Here is a 17,585-nt window from a genome sequence, read left to right on the forward strand (position 1 = left end):
TACATGTTGCATGTACATTTTTGTTCAGTGTTTATCAAACAAAAAATGCAATGGCTTTTTCAGGCTGTGTTCAATGTCCCCTGGGCAGTTTACAATGGAAGTGCATTAGACCTGCCAGAGTGGAACTTCCAAAGCTGCAAGATGGTGGGTCTGAGTCCGACCATCTTTGAAGAAAGGTCACGCCACAGATCAGCAGAGACTGTTTACACACACAGACTATGTTTTCACATGTCACGYTACATCTATGTTTGTGTGAGGATTAAAGTAAATCTAATCAACCGGCAGACTGATGCATTGAGACTGGAGTTGGAATGAGAAGCCCCATGCGATGCTAAATAACCCATTTCCCCTACTGCCATATGGGGATGTTCCATTACATAACCATGACCCTCTGTTCATTAGAGTGCAAGCAGACTGATGAATCATTCCATCTGCTGTAATATCTCTCTGCAACCAGGCCTGGTAGCAAAGAGAAGGTTGAATCAATATGGGGAGGGAGGGTGGAGTCAWGCTGCRTTCTTAACCAGTGGSAAGTRTACGAATGGCCCTCCAACAGGTAATTACTAGTGGGAAACTCATTTATCATCCTGAGCTCTCATTTCTCTCACCTGCTGACCTCTGACAACTACTAAGGAAATTACCTTGATAACAGCATTTTTGGCAGTTAAATACAATTAAACTTTATTTATAAAAGGCAATCTGGTTTTTGAACATAATTTGTTTACAGGCATGATAGCTGAACTTTTAGTTTATGGTTTACTCAGCTTGTTGRCCATTAGCCAATCGGCGTTTCTCAACTGTTATTTATGACTTCACAACTGGTAAATTCCCACCTCCCACTTGGTTACAAATGCAGCATTAGCTGAGTTCAGGGCTGTCTCAATTTGTCTTTCTTTGATTCCATGCATCCTATCTCCCCGCATCCTTCTACATTGTATTGGAGGAGACGGACCAAGGTCCCTCCCCTCTGACCTTCTCCAATGCATTTTGAGGAGGTGAGGCGATCGGATGTGAGGAATCAAGGAAAGATGGATTGAGATAGTGCCAGAGCGAGCTAGTAGTGGTTAACATAACAGCAGGATCAAATGTGGATAATTTACTTAGAATGGCTATTACTGACAGATGAGACAATTTCATTTTTACAATGGACAAATAATTATAATTCTGCAGGAACAGAGCAGATTATCCCTCAGAGATGTCTACCCCAACTCTTCCCGAAAAACTGATGAGTGAGACATTTCGTTCCTAAAAGTAGGTCATGATCAGTCTTTGAGTGGTTTGGTCAAGCGGGAGTGTTTTTGAGAGACAGTGAATTTGTGATGATGATGTTACATGGCTGACCTTGGATTTGAAAAGCATTTGAAAGGAATTTGCCTTGCACGAGATTAAAATGCCCTATTAATCTATTTAGAGAACAAGCATATCTAATGACACTGGGCTACGTGCACGTACAAGGTTTATTCATAATGGGAGTTTTTCCTCATGCAATAAATCGTGGGTGGTTCAGAGAAATAATATGACTTGAGTGAATCTTGGAAGGACATTTTATTCCAATACTAAAAATGCATGTTCAATCACACACATCTGAAAATAACAAAAGTGATTTGATGCTGATTAATCTTGAAATTCACTTGCTTCATTGGTTTTGTATCTTTGTTTCTGTCATGACTCTAATATTGGTTAACGACAAAGGTCAGCAGTATTTTCATAATTGTCTGTGGCTAACAATCTCTTTCTTCCTGATCCAATGTTCCATGCAATGGGCAATATAATACTATCAATATTCTCTATTATCAATATCATCGATATCAATATTCTCTGAAAAACAGAAATGAATCCCTCATTTACCACAAAGCCCCACCTAAAATAACCATGAAAACACCACAATGTTTAAAAGGCATCGTTCATTTAGACATTCAATATAAAAACGACTTTTGCCAGAATCCCCATATTATATACAGGATACCCCACTGATGGTACCAGGAAAACACAAATGTAGAAAAGGGACTATCAATTGTTATTCTAATCCAACAGGTCTGTTTAATTGCAAATGCCTTATGTCAGTTCTACAGCTCCATCTCTGCATATATGTTTCCATGGCAACTAGACCCTTCTGCTTGACATTCCAGTCTCATACACCGGTTGCTGGGCACTCAACACACACTTCCATCACAAAAAGCGCCACTTGATTCGACATCGATTGACCATACCAAMATCATATTGATACGTAACAGGTTATTTGGTCCAGGCAATGCAAAAAGGCTTTAACTTATGAAATCTATTGACCGATTCTGTTATTAACCATCCACAAATTACAGAGGAGGGGAGCACAGAGCTTTGCATTTTTTTTTATTTGCTATGATCACCGATCAAGGATGTGAGTTGGCCATGTCTGATAACCAAGCTTTCTCAGATAACACAGAGACAGAGTTTGTATGCGTTATGCTACATTGAACGTGTAAAATAAAAACAAACAAAAAAACACATTCAACATAATAACAAAGACAAAAGTCGTTAAAGAGTTGCCGCTTCTATTTTGGTGTATTAAAAAGCAGGGATAAGAACAAGCAGGAAAATGTTTTGACTATTCAAGATGTCAAAGATGTTGAGCCTGGCAGATCAGTAACCACAGGATTACCATAGGAATCCACAGCTAACTCTGGAGTAAGGCTCAATTAAATTCCCAAATCCCGTTGACAGTGTCCACACCCTCAGTTTGAAACTCTTCTTTTTAAGCCTTCAGTTCAAATGTGCAATTCCAGTATATTGAAGGCTGTACAGTAAAAGTACATCAGGAATATCAAGCAACGTCAATGAGAGAATGTTTTTCGAACAATGATGACGAGAAACGTAATTAAAAAGCACAATAACCAAGCCAACAAAGGGATGTATGTAACTGATATCCAGTGAGACTTACACACCTTTGTCCTTCATGTTATAAATAAGACAATGTCAGAGAAATAAGTCTCGTTTGAGAGTCCACTTGTACTATAGGTACCAGTATATTTACACATATTCCTGGGAAATACAAATGGACAACTCAAAACTATCTACTGAACCCAGAGTCATACTTGGCCAGAGTGACATTTGATACCAAGTCTCTGACATAGGGCAATACCAAAGAGCATTGCACAGAGTATTTACTGAACCCTTCAGATTCAATAAAGTATGGTCGCACGAACTGCAATTAAATCAGGGTAGTGTTCATTCAGCGCAAAACAGAAGAAAATGGACTGATACAGGGAGTGACTTCCTGGACTTGTCAGATAAGAAATGCTCATTTCCGTTTTCCGTTGCGTGCCCTAATGAACACATCCCAGGAATGATGTGCCTTCCGATAGCTGAATGCAACAGTCACTGAACAAACATCACACTGGCCAAGCCGTGCCTCGAATGATGGCTGGTGGACAGAGATTTTTTTTTAAATGACAGCTGTGTGGAGTAGAGATGATCTTCGTGTGGAGATGACTAGAGGATGGCRTGATGACGTTTGTCTCAGTGTTTCTTTTTTTGCCCTCCGGCTCAAGGGATGAGTGCTCAACAACAAAAAAAAATGTTACGAGAGCTTGACAGCAATCTTCTGGTCCTTCTTCATCATCCTCTGAACCTCCTTCTCCATCTTCTTCCTCTGCTGTTCCATGGAACGCTTTTCTCTCTCGGCCATCTTCTGTTGTCTGGAAGACAGGGAAACGACACAAAAGGTATGAGTTTAAAAGGATKGCAACAAAGCTCATTACTAAGCTTTTTGAGAGAGCAAAGGGGATGGTTCACAGAGGTAGAGAGAAGAAAAAAAACTAATAAAAAGATACTGCCAGACAAGTTTCCCTGAAGCCAGAATTTTCTTTGTGCAAATAATGCCGTTCTCTCATGTTGAAGCTGTGTTGAACATTCTTAATATACTGCCACCTGCTGGATAACAACTAAACTTGTAGATCTCAACTATATGACAGCAATATGACACTGAACATGACAGGAGTTTCACATTGAACAAGGGCTGTCCCCAACTAAAACAAATATTGGTCGACCTTGAGTCGTCTAGTCAAAATTTCTAAACGTGGATTCTTCCATAAAATGACACATCCTATGTGTTTTAATCAAATCAACTATACGCACTGAGCTTATCTGATGCGTTAAGTGCGCCATTTGATGAAATAATTAAAAGACACAAATGACTAGAGGGAGTACGACCGCATTTGATTGTGTCGGGCCGGGCTCAGACGTGCTGCGCTGGTAAAAAAAAAAAAATGACAGAGAGTGACTGTGTGACTTGCAACCATTGTCTCCCTCTCCTCCCTGCTGCAGTGAACACCACAGAACAGCAACAGTGTTTATCGCGCTGTCCATGTTGCTGAAGCTGCAACATAATTACAGCCATTTTTGACTGAAAAGTTATGTTACTGACATCCCTAACTTGTTTAGGAAAAACATTCCCTATTCCCTCAACCCTTGCTCTAGTTAAGTGACAAATGTATGCATCGCATGCACGTGACCAATAGGGCCTGACCTATAGCATATCATAATCACATCAATAAATTGGTTATAACAAACTCYGAACACATGTGACAGCAAAATGGATGCGGAGGACGGGACAAATAAACTCGAAATGGGGGGAATGTTTTAATGGTTGCTCAGGAGGTAAAGGGGAAGTCAGATGTGTGGAATAAATGTGACTTTTTGTGGAAAATATTGGAGATCAACAAAAATAMGTTTTTTTTGTAAAGCCTTTATTACAGCAAAGACTAAAAACAGTCACATTCATTTGTGATTGCAACTTCCAAAAATGGAACGGTTTATTTATTGTTTACAGCAGTTATTTTATTTTAAAACGAAAAATGCTTGATTGCATTTCAAATCTCGAATGAGTCGTCAGCTGTGTGATGACATGACCAAATGGATGATTGATCGATACAGTAGCCTATATAAGTATTGAAATACAGGCCTAAGTAAGTTACGGTATAAAGACTAAACAGGATGAGCTTTTAGGCCTACAGCTCGATGGTGGTTATTACAAGGAGGTTATGTAAGCTTACTAATGACAATGACATTACTTATTATTATRATGATGATCATAATAACAATAAGAAGGAGATCAAGAAAAAGTAGGGTCATTATTATAAATATTATTTTTCCTGACAATTTGGAACAGTGTAAACAACACTAAATAAATAATACGTTATACCAGAGGCGCTGTGTAAAGTGTAAAGCTTTTATTACAGCATAGCAAAGAATAAAAACAGACAAATGTGAAATTGTTTATCCGACATGTTTTGGTTGCGTGAGGCTTGGTGCATTTAACAGTTAGGCTATTGATTATAGACCAAATTAAGTTGGGGTTTCCTCTCTCCTCAGATGTCTTAGAAAATTAAGACAWGGGTTGTTTTCTCATCACCTAACTCCGTTGCTGCCTCCGCCCATTGTTCGCAACAGTGGTGTAAAGTACTTAAGTAAAAATACTTTAAAGTACAACTTAAGTTGTTTTTGGGGGGTATCTGTACTTTACTATTTATATTTTTGACAACTTTTAATTCACCACCTTCGTAAAGAAAATAATGTAYTTTTTACTCCATACAATTTCCCTGACACCCAAAAGTACTTGCTACGTTTTRAATGCTTAGCAGGACAGGAAATAGACCAATTCACGCACTTATTAAGAGAACATCCCTGGTCATCCCACTGCCTCTGATCTGTCGGGCTCACTAAACACATGCTATGTTTGTAAATTATGTCTGAGTGTTGGAGTGTGCCCTGGCTATCCTACTTTWAAWTTTTTTWWWATTATAAAACAAGTACAATGAAAACGGTGCCATTAAGGTATCTTTTACAATTGGTTACTTTTTTCACCATTGGTTCTCAACACCAATATGCTGGTTAACTTTGATATTACTCACATAGCAACATGGTCTAGGAAAAGGCGCCAATTCAACAGTGCACTGATGTGTTCCAAAACCGCAGAGAGTGACTGCTATCCAACACGGGAGGAAGCGCATTTGTTATAAAATAATATMATATTTATTAATGTTGCACCATTGTTCTTATGTAATATAACCATATACATTTCCATTCTAGATGATTTTGTGGTGCCAACTTTGTGGCAACAGTTTGGGGAAGGCCCTTTCCTGTTTCAGCATGWCAATGTCCCCGTGCACAAAGCGAGGTCCATACAGAAATGGTTTGTCGAGATCGGTGTGGAATAACTTGACTGGGCTGCACAGAACCCTGACCTCAACCCCATTGAACACCTTTGGGATGAATTGGAACGCCGACTGTGAGCCAGGCCTAATCGCCCAACATTGGTGCCCAACCACACTAATGCTTGTGGCTGAATGGAAGAAAATCCCCTCAGCAATGTTCCAACATCTAGTGGAAAGCCTCCCAAGAAGAGTGGAGGCTGTTATAGCAGCTCCATATGAATGCCCATGAGTTTGGAATGARATGTTCGATGAGCAGGTGTCCACATACTTTTGGTCATGTAGTGTATATGTTTGGTCTCATTGAAATAGAGTAGGCTGCCAATGCATGGGTGGAGAATCACTGGCAGTTATCTATACAAGGAAATGTAATACCTGAATATGATTAGGCTATAGTTTACTACATTGCCTAGAAATAAATATTTATAACCCATATTTGTCTTAGTCTGAAAATYTTCCCACTCATAAAAAAGGTAGGCTATGAAAATAGCTCAAGAGAAAGTGCAAGTCTCTCCAACTCTGCTCTCTTCAAACTACTACCATATTGGCTGATACAGCCCAGTAATACCGATAGCTTAATATAATGGGACACGTGAGAATCTCAGGTAATTTAACCTAGGCTATTTCTTGGGTTATTTTTGCTCATTTTGATATTGCCTAATGGTGCAAAATTGCTGGGACCATGGCTGGCAAGTGAGCTGCATCACATATGCCTAAAATAACATTGCAGGTCTGCAGTTGGGTTCAGAACCAGTTATGAGGTAGTGGGTGGGAGCAGGATGAAGCAATCAGTCCCGCGCAGACTACATTAAACCAGTTCCACTGCTTTCCCCCCCCACATTGTTCCCCTCCAATCAGGGACTTATTTAGACCTGGGACACCAGGTAGGTGCAATTCATTATCAGGTAAAACAGAAAACCAGCAGGCTCCAGACCTTGTAGGGTAAGATTTGAATACCCCTGCTTTAGACAATATAATAAGAATAATAATAGAAAGTGCTATCACCTGAGCACTAAATCGGCCTCCCAGGCAGCATCTGACGACTCATCCTCCCAGGCGTTGGTATCCTCGTGCCAGGTATCCATGTCTCCAAGCTCAGACTGTGGGACAGAGAGGAGGACAGGAATACAGTCAGGACACAGCCACTGACACAGTATAGGATGGCAGTGGGACCTAACCTCCATTAGCAACTATTCTTCACACCGCTATAAACCTTAATTCAACCTGAATACAGAGAACTGTGGCCCTGGAGGACTTGTGCACTCCTGGAAATGTGCACTCCTGGGAATGAACAAATGTCACAGCACTGGTCCAACTAAAACAGACTACTTTTGAGATTTGTGAACTGAAAAGAAACCCAGACTTCATCATAGTGCAGTGGTGAGCTGGTCTGTAATCCTTGAAACAAGATATTGGACAGGTGCTGGCTAGCTTCTCAGCTTTTGGCGGCTGAGGTTTCGAAATTTGGAAACAGATGGAGCAGTGCAACCCCTCTCAAAGCCCCTCCCCAGCACGTCCCCTTTCAAAAGCCCCCCCTATGTTTAGAAGACCAGGCTGTACAACAATTTTAGGATGTTATCAGTGACCATTCAAGTAAAAAAAAAAACACCCTAACTTCAAATACCACCTCTGCAAAAATCGGTATTCATCAAAATAATTAGTGACGCTAATCCACCGTACAAGGAGATCACCTCAACCCCATCTTAGAATCAGCAGAGACCAACAGATGATAATATAAATGTTAACAGTCTGTCACAAGAGACGAGTGGTACAGTGCCTATAGAAAGTCAACACCCCCTTGAACTYTTTTTYCACATTTTGCTGCCTTAAAATGTAAGAAGGGCTTAAATTAGACACAACCTACTCCACAGTTTTGAAATGAAAGTTATAGAACATTTTCCAAATTAAGAAAAAATTGCAAAACTGAAGTATCATAATTGGATAAGTCTCCACCCCCCCTGAGTCAATACTTGGTGGAAGCACCTTCGGCAGCCATTACAGCTGTGAATAACTTGGAAAAAGATTCTTCCAACTTTGCACAACTCTTAGGGCAACATATATCCATTGTTTTTGTTAAAATTTCTCAAGCTCTTCAAATTTGGTTGGAAATATTTGATGGACAGCAATATTCAAACCTTGTCTCTGATTTTTTWAAGCAGATTTAAGTCAGGACTAAGACTAGACCACTCAGTAACACTCAACACCTCTTGGAAAGCCTTTCTAGTGTGTCTATCCCAGGGCTAGGTTTTCAGAAACTGAACGCAACAACATTGCATTCACTCCAAATTACTGGCCTGTATAACAAAGTGAAAATAAATTTAAAAAATCCCCTGCAAATGATCCACTCTGTTTGCAACAAGGCTGTTAAGTAATATTAAAAATGACAGGGTTGGTTCAAATCCAATACAACACAAAGTGAAACCCTCTCTATTTCCAAGTATTGTGGTGGCAGCATAATGTTATGGGTATGCTTGTCATCGGCAGGGACTGCGAATTTTGTCAGGATCAAAAAGTTAGAGGAAAACCCGACTCAGTCTTCTGTACCCTAAAACACTTCTGCGAGCAGTCCTTTCTAATCGACCTGGCCCGGGTATCCTGGAAAGATATTGACCTCATCCCGTCAGTCGAGGATGCCAGGTCGTTCTTTAGAGGTAATTTGCTCACCATCTTAGATAAGCATGCCCCTTCCAAAAAATGCAGAACTAAGAACAGATATATCCCTTGGTTCACTCCAGACCTGACTGCCCTTGACCAGCACAAAAACATCCTGTGGCGGACTGCAATAGCGTCGAATAGGCCCGACGATATGCAACTGTTCAGGGAAGTCAGGAACCAATACACGCAGTCAGTCAGGAAAGCAAAGGCTAGCTTTTTCAAGCATAAATTTGCATCCTGTAGCTCTAACTCCAAAAAGTTTTGGGACACTGTAAAGTCCATGGAGAACAAGAGCACATCCTCCCAGCTGCCCACTGCACTGAGGCTAGGTAACACGGTCACCACCGATAAATCCATGATTTCAATCAGCATTTCTCTACGGCTGGCCATGCCTTCCTCCTGGCCATGCCTTCCTCCTGGCTACTCCAACCCCGGCCAACAGCCCCCCCCCGCAGCTACTCGCCCGAGCCTCCCCAGCTTCTCCTTCACCCAAATCCAGATAGCAGATGCAAAACCTGGACCCGTACAAATCAGCTCTTTCTAAAACTATCCGCCGCCATTGTTGCAACCGCTATTACCAGCCTGTTCAACCTCTCTTTCGTATCGTCCGAGATCCCTAAAGATTGGAAAGCTGCCGCGGTCATCCCCCTCTTCAAAGGGGGTGACACTCTAGACTCAAACTGCTATAGACCTATATCTATCCTGCCCTGCCTCTCTAAAGTCTTCGAAAGCCAAGTTAATAAACAGATCACTGACCATTTCGAATCCCACCGTACCTTCTCCGTTGTGCAATCCGGTTTCCGAGCTGGTCACGGGTGTACCTCAGCCACGCTCAAGGTACTAAACGATATCATAACCGCCATCGATAAAAGATAGTACTGTGCAGCCGTCTTCATCGACCTGGCCAAGGCTTTCGACTCTGTCAATCACCGTATTCTTATCGGCAGACTCAATAGCCTTGGTTTCTCTAATGACTGCCTCGCCTGGTTCATCAACTACTTTGCAGACAGAGTTCAGTGTGTCAAATCGGAGGGCATGTTGTCCGGACCTCTGGCAGTTTCTGTGGGGGTACCACAGGGTTCAATTCTCGGGCCGACTCTTTTCTCTGTATATATCAATGATGTCGCTCTTGCTGCGGGCGATTCCCTGATCCACCTCTATGCAGACGACACCATTCTGTATACTTCTGGCCCTTCCTTGGACACTGTGCTAACTAACCTCCAAATGAGCTTCAATGCCATACAACACTCCTTCCGTGGCCTCCAACTGCTCTTAAACGCTAGTAAAACCAAATGCATGCTTTTCAACCGTTCGCTGCCTGCACCCGCCCGCCCGACTAGCATCACCACCCTGGACGGTTCTGACCTAGAATATGTGGACAACTACAAATACCTAGGTATCTGGCTAGACTGTAAACTCTCCTTCCAGACTCATATTAAACATCTCCAATCCAAAATCAAATCTAGAATCGGCTTTCTATTTCGCAACAAAGCCTCCTTCACTCACGCCGCCAAACTTACCCTAGTAAAACTGAATATCCTGCCGATCCTCGACTTCGGCGATGTCATCTATAAAATAGCCTCCAACACTCTACTCAGCAAACTGGACGCAGACTATCACAGTGCCATCCGTTTTGTTACCAAATCACCTTATGCCACCCACCACTGCGACCTGTATGCTCTAGTCGGCTGGCCCTCACTACATATTCGTCGCCAGACCCACTGGCTTCAGGTCATCTATAAATCTATGCTAGGTAAAGCTCCGCCTTATCTCAGTTAATTGGTCACGATAACAACACCCACCCGTAGCACACGTTCCAGCAGGTATATCTCACTGATCATCCCCAGAACCAACACCYCATTTGGCCACCTTTCCTTCCAGTTCTCTGCTGCCAGTGACTGGAACAAATTGCAAAAATCGCTGAAGCAGTAGACTTATATTTCCCTCACCAACTTTAAACATCAACTATCTGAGCAGCTAACCGATCGCTGCAGCTGTACATAGTCCATCTGTAAATAGCCCACYCAATCTACCTACCTCATCCCCACACTGTTTTTATTTACTTTTCTGCTCTTTTGCACACCAGTATCTCCACTTGCACATCATCATCTGCTCATTTATCACTCCAGTGTTAATCTGCTAAATTGTAATTCTTCGCTACTATGGCCTATTTATTGCCTACCTCCTCATGCCTTTTGCACACACTGTATATAAACTTTATTTTGTCCCCTACTGTGTCATTGACTTGTTTATTGTATTTTTGGCTTGTTTATTGTTTATTCCATGTGTAACTCTGTGTTGTTGTCTGTGTCACACTGCTTTGCTTTATCTTGGCCAGGTCGCAGTTGTAAATGAGAACTTGTTCTCAACTAGCCTAACTGGTTAAATAAAGTTTTTWTTWTWTKTKWTAWWAWWWTWAAAAAAAAAATATATATATATATACCCTAAACCTGAGATATACTTAACCTTTTTCAGGGAGACAATTACACACATTTTAATGCCAAAGACACACCAGAATCTCTTTCCAAGAGGTGTTGAGTGTTCCAGTGTGGTCTAGTCTCAGTCCTGACTTTAATCTGCTACAAAAAATCTAAGACAAAGTTTAAATATTGCTGTCTCTCAATGATCCACAGCCAAATGTTATGAGTTTGAGCAATTTTGACAAAAACAATGGATATCTTGCCCTAAKAGTTATGCAAAGTTGGTATAATCTTATTCCAAATTATTAACAGCTGCAATGGCTGCCAAAGGTGCTTCCACCAAGTATTAACACAGGGGAGTGGAGACTTATCCAATTATGATATTTCAGTAGTTTTTTCTTAATTTAGAACATTTTCTATAACTTTGAAAATGAGGAGTAGGTTGTGTAGCTCTGTAGGAAGAACAAAATCTAAATCTCTTTTTAGATTTAATTTTATGGGAGGAAAATGTGGAAAAAAGTTCAAGGGGTTGTAAACTGTCTATAGACACTGTACATTGGACAGCGCGACACTAACTCACAGATGGCTGGATGAAGGAGGTGTCCTGAGTGGCTGCCAGTCTGCTGGAGAAGCCCGCACTGCCGTCGGGTACCAAGTAGTTGAGTGGCTCCCTCTTCTTCAGCACAATCTGGGGTGGGGACAGAGAGAGAAGGAGACAAGCTAAAATTACWAAGACGCAACAATATGATACGGCATGACTACAAGCAGCAGCGTGGCCAGCGATATTGTCGACAGAGTGTGAGGCAAGAGGCCGCACTCATCATCACCAATACAGATACTGTTAAGCATCAAGCACATGTGCACGGGAGTTTTCTTCACTCTCTCATGCCATGTGATAGCTGGGTGATAAACAAATGTTGAACGTGCAGCTTCGCCCATTAGACTATTTTTTTTGTGTTGGGAATTACCCTGCTCCTCCCTTTTGGTAAATGTATATTGCTAAGTCTACCTTCAATTAGTGTTGAGAAATGCACTTAAAGCTGGAATCTGTACTTAGTGAAAATGCCTCTTCCATTTGGGATATTTCAACAACAAAAAAGTTACTTCAAACACAAAACACGTTTTTCCCCTAGACATCATTGCATGAACATCACACCACGCTTCTGGACACTCCTCTCCTGAGTTTCAACTAAACAAAACAACACAACAACAAAAGATGCTGGGGCGAACAGTGGCACTTTACACTTCAGCTTTAAATGAAGACCCAGCCTACTTTCTGTGTTTTCCTGATGGTGGGAGCCATGTCTTTGAAGTAGTCTGGTTCCTCTTCCTCGCCAGGCTGAGGTGGCACGTTGCCGTTACCGCCCTCGATCTTGATACTTGTGGGACCTTCTTCATCCCACGAGCTCCATTCTTCAATCTCTGGCTGCACATGGTTTGGTCAAAGGTGTAATTAAGTTTATTGTAAAAATAATATGACAAAAATAAAGAGAAAGCATTTAAGTGTGCCACAATGTAAACACTGACTGTTGGTTGCACAATAAATGCTTGATGATGTAATTAAKGACAACAGGTTTGTTAGGGATGTAAAGGGAATCGACTAAGCACTTGCCTCATGTTAGCAAGAATGGGCTGTAGCTTATAAACGTGTATATCACTGACCTGTTTGGGCACCGATGAAAAATCAACCGTCGTTGGAAGAGATATCTGATCACCGCTCAGCTTACGCAACCTCCCAGATCTATGYCAAAAAACACAATGTGCTTACCATCAAACTGTGGGCCACCACAAAAACATACATTTTAGAGCAAAGGTATYCCATGGGATGCAATTTTCACATGCAAATAGGATTTGACTTCTATGCTAATGCATTTGGTTGTCCTCAAGGAATAACGTTCCAGGAGATTAACATGACTGGAAATCTGGAAATTTGACTGGAAATCTTACACACTGTGGCTTTCAGATTTGACTAAATCTATGCAGACATAGTCTGACACGGCAAAGGGYTCTAGATCGGTTTTGCCTCTTTCAATTCAACATAATGGTTGTTCCTTACCTGCATATCAACCTTCTGAAGAATGAAAGGAAGGTCGCGAGCCATGTGCAAATCTTGAAAAGGCGAAACTGAGAGATGGCCATGGTGAAGTTGAGCTAAAAAGGAGGACATACCATTGTTAGCAAAACCATTGCATTTACAAATCAGAATTTTCCAGCAAGACTGTCATCAACATCGATCTAATAATGAGTAAGCTTGCTAGCTGTTATAGCTTTTGTCATTAGCATAGCTAGAAAGTTAGCTAGATATTTTCTTCCAGGTTACTTCTTCCTCCTGGCAAGTTAAAGAATACACACGTATGTGTCATAATACCCATAAAACCTAGTGGTCCAACAGGAAGTGGTTCCAATTGTTTTTCCACCATTAATACATTTTTCCCATAGAGGATTTTAGAAACACTTTAAATAAGGACTGTATTTCGTGTAGGCTTACCCTGGCGTGATGTTTTGATAACCGTGTAAATCTCTCTAGGACAAGGTGACTTTCATCAATATATCCGCCTGTATTTACCCACCAAAAATKAAACGCTAAATAGCTGCTAATGTAGCTATCATAAAGAACTACAAATGTCATGATGATCTGGATGACTGTTAAAACCGGGGCAAAGGTAAGCAATCTCTGGATGAACTATCTAATGTTAGCTAAATGTAGCAATGAACAAATTGGCTACATTTCTTTAAATGAGAAATTCTGTGAACGGTCTTGTGCAAGTTTAAAAAAAATGGACAATGCCTGTCAGCAAAGGTTTCAGCTGGAGATGACATGCAGGAGCTTGCAGGGATTAAAGAAGTCTCGAGGTATTGCTCTCCTGAGGAAGAGTACCTTATGATAAGCTGTCGACCGCACTATCTGTATTATTCATAGCCGTCTATTTACCAACCACAAATCAAAGCTGGCACTAAGACCGCTCTCAACCAACTCTATAAGGCTATAAGCAAACAAGAAAATTCTCACCCAGAAGGAGCGTTCCTAGTGACCGGGAACTTTAATGCAGGCAAACTTAAATCAGTATTACCAGCATGTCACATGTTCAACCAGGGGGGGGGGAATCCAAGACCACCTTTACTCCACACACAGAGATGCATACAAAGCTCTCCCCCGCCCTCCATTTGGCAAATCTGACCATAATTCTATCCTCCTGATTCCTGCTAACAAGCAAAAACTAAAGCAGGAAGTACCAGTGTCTCGCTCAATACGGAAGTGGTCAGATGACGCAGATGCTACACTACAAGACTGTTTTGCTAGCACAGACTGAATACGATCCGGATTCATGCCAATGACATTGAGGAATACACCACCTCAGTCATCGGTTCATCAAATAAGTGTATCGAGGATCGTCCCCACAGTGACTGTACGTACATATCCCAACCAGAACCATGGATTACATGCAACATCCTCATCGAGCTAAAGGCTAGAGCTGCCACTTTCAAGGAGTGGGTAACTAATCTGGATGCTTATAAGAAATCCCGCTATGCCCTCAGACAAACAAACGTCAATACAGGATTAAGATTGAATCCTACTACACCGGCTCTGACGCTCGTCAGATGTGGCAGGGCTTAAAAACATTACGGACTACAAAGGGAAACCCAGACGGAGCTGCCCAGTGACGAAGCCTACCAGACGCGCGAAATGCCTTTTATGCTCGCTTCGAGACAGCAACACTGAAGAATGCACGAGAGCACCAGCTGTTTTGGATGACTGTGTGATAACGCTCTCGGTAGCCGATGTGAACAAAACTTTAAACAGGTCAACATTCACAAAGCCGCTGGGCCAGACGGATTACCAGGACGTGTACTCAAAGCATGCGCGGACCAACTATCAAGTGTCTTCACTGACATTCAATTAACCTCTCCCTGACCGATTGTAATACCTACATGTTTCAAGCAGACCACCATAGTCCCTGTGCCCAAGGAAACGAAAGTACCTGCCTAAATGATTACCACCCCGTGGCATCACGTCGGTAGCCATGAGTGCTTTGAAAGGCTGGTCATGGCTCACATCAACAGCATCCTGGAAACAATTCGCATCTGCCACAACAGATGTCCAGATGACGACAACTCATCGCACTCACATGGTGCCTGTCTCGACTAGGTATCAAGGAACAGGCTCAATGAGATGGTTCATGATCGGCAAGCTCAGCCTGGTGTCCACATCACCATAGGGCACAGTCGATATGAAAGCTAAGGTACCTGTGGACGCTAATACGCTTAGCAATGGTCCTGGACTTACCTGACGGCGACCCCTGAAGTAGGGCCCTCTGCTCTGAATCTTAACAGGGCCCTTCGTGGGCGATGGTACTGTAAGTCCCCTTGTATTCGCCTGTTCACTGACGACTGTCATGGCCTCGACTCACAATAAATTAAGTTTTTGCGAGGACGTGGTGGTAATCACCGACAATGGGACGGCTATAGGGGACCGGCAGAAAACATCGGCAGTGTTGCCAGGACAAACCTCCTCCTCAATTGTGAGAATGACAAGGAGCTATCGTGGACTACAGGTAAAAACGGTCGGGTCCGACGGCCTCAACAATGTAGGGTCTTGAAGTGGGACGGGTAAGAGTTTCAGTCTGGTGTCAATCACAACAACTATCATGGGTCCAAACTACCAAGACAGTCGTGAGAACGGGCACGACAAAACCTTCTCCCCTCAGGAGACTGAAACGATTTGGGCATGGTGTCCCCCCCAGATCCTAAAAAGGTTCTACAGCTGCACACCGAGAGCATCCTGATCGGTTCCATCACCACCTGGTATGGCAACTGCTGGCTCTGACCGAAGGCATACAGAGGGTAGTGCGAATGGCTCAGTAAAATCACAGGGGCCAAGCTTCCTGCCATCCAGGACCTATATAATAGGCGGTGTCAGAGGAAAGCCCAGAAATTTGTCAGAGACTCCAGTCACCCAAGTTATAGACTGTTTTCTCTGCTACCGCATGGCAAGCGGTACCGGAGCGCCAAGTCTAGGACCAAAAGGCTCCTCAACAGCTTCTACCCGCAAGCCATTAGACTGCTTAACAATTCAGCCTCCACCCCCCTCTTGTACACTACTGCTACTCACTGTTTGTTTGTTACCTATGCATAGTCACTTCGCCCCCACCTACATGTACAGAATACCTCAACTAGCCTGTACCCCTGCACACTAACTCGGTACCTGTGCCCCCTGTATTTAGCCTTGTTATTGTTATTCTTATTGTGTTACTTTTTATTTTAGCCTACTTGGTAAATATTTTGTTCTTCTCTAACTGCACTGTTGGTTTAGAGCTTGTAAGTAAGCATTTTACAGTAAAGTCTACACGTTGTCTTTGGCGCATGTGGCAAATAAAGTTTGATTTGATTTGTAGTTTTGCATGTCTACTTTGATGCTACTTAGCATTCGAATCTGAGAGAATTGTTTAATGTATTGGTAAGTCACATTGTCAGAGATATCCATGGTTATCAAAACATCACACCAGGTTAAGCATACACAAAACACAGCCCTTATTTTGTGTTTCTAAAATCCCATATGGGAAAAATGTATGTTTGAAAAACGATTGGAACCATTTCCCTGTTTGACCTCTAGGTTTTGTGGGTATTGTGACACCACCACTGTGGGACTCTATTGCTGCATCGTCTTATGCACCATTCAAAACAACTGAGAACTCAAAAACATACTAGGTGAAATCACTAGGTCAGTGATCTTCTGATCGGTGCTCTGGAAAGAGGTCCGAGTTCCAGAGTTAGATGACCGTTCGGATCTATTTTTTTCTATCGTATATCGTTTTTTCCCCCTGAGTTCCAAGTTGTCTTGAACGGGGCATTCTTATCAAGTCCAGGTAGTTAGATTTTTGTCTGAAACRGATATAGAAAGGTAGCCACAGTTCAGTCTTCATAGCTAAAATACACACTCACCGCACAGATCAATATGCTTGCTTAGCTGACAGCTGGCGAATCAGATGTGGCCGTCCCCAGAATTCATTTATTTGGCTAGCTTAGCAAATGAGCATACCGGTATGCAACGTATTTTTCCTTGTAACTCTCACTCTAGAAACAMCACACTTGCAATAATGATACCAGTCATATCACAGGCGTATGTGTCTAACAGCTGCTACCTAGTATCTGTTTTCATAATTTATTCCAGAAACATTTATCGCTTCTTCATAGCCTCATGGCTGCCATCTTGAAACAGAGGAGATGATGTGGAACTAAAGCCGTGGCAAGAGGCACCCTCAGCATCGCTGTGCTTTGGTATGCATTTGTCTTCTGCCCCCCAATGGTAGAACACATTATAGGA

The 17,585-nt window shown here is 42.2% G+C and overlaps 1 protein-coding gene across 2 annotated transcripts; it reads right to left on the bottom strand.

The window, feature by feature from the left end:
• Positions 1 to 3,461: 3,461 nt before the first annotated feature.
• On the bottom strand, positions 3,462 to 17,500 carry LOC111965279 (receptor-binding cancer antigen expressed on SiSo cells). 2 transcript variants are annotated; one of them, XM_023989360.2, is made up of 7 exons: positions 17,204 to 17,500; positions 13,320 to 13,414; positions 12,926 to 13,004; positions 12,537 to 12,689; positions 11,844 to 11,951; positions 7,194 to 7,288; positions 3,462 to 3,674 (listed from the first exon to the last, which is right to left on the bottom strand). In XM_023989360.2, exons 2-7 carry the CDS (start codon positions 13,400 to 13,402, stop codon positions 3,557 to 3,559), a joined length of 636 nt encoding a protein of 211 aa, XP_023845128.1. In that variant the 5' UTR covers positions 13,403 to 13,414; positions 17,204 to 17,500; the 3' UTR covers positions 3,462 to 3,556. The 2 variants fall into 2 exon arrangements, with proteins under 2 accessions (XP_023845128.1, XP_070300162.1); XM_070444061.1 differs by lacking the exon at positions 17,204 to 17,500 and adding an exon at positions 16,967 to 17,029.
• Positions 17,501 to 17,585: the final 85 nt, after the last annotated feature.

Source organism: Salvelinus sp. IW2-2015, linkage group LG6.1 (assembly GCF_002910315.2).
Source record: "Salvelinus sp. IW2-2015 linkage group LG6.1, ASM291031v2, whole genome shotgun sequence".
In the NCBI taxonomy this organism is placed as follows: Eukaryota; Metazoa; Chordata; class Actinopteri; order Salmoniformes; family Salmonidae; genus Salvelinus; species Salvelinus sp. IW2-2015.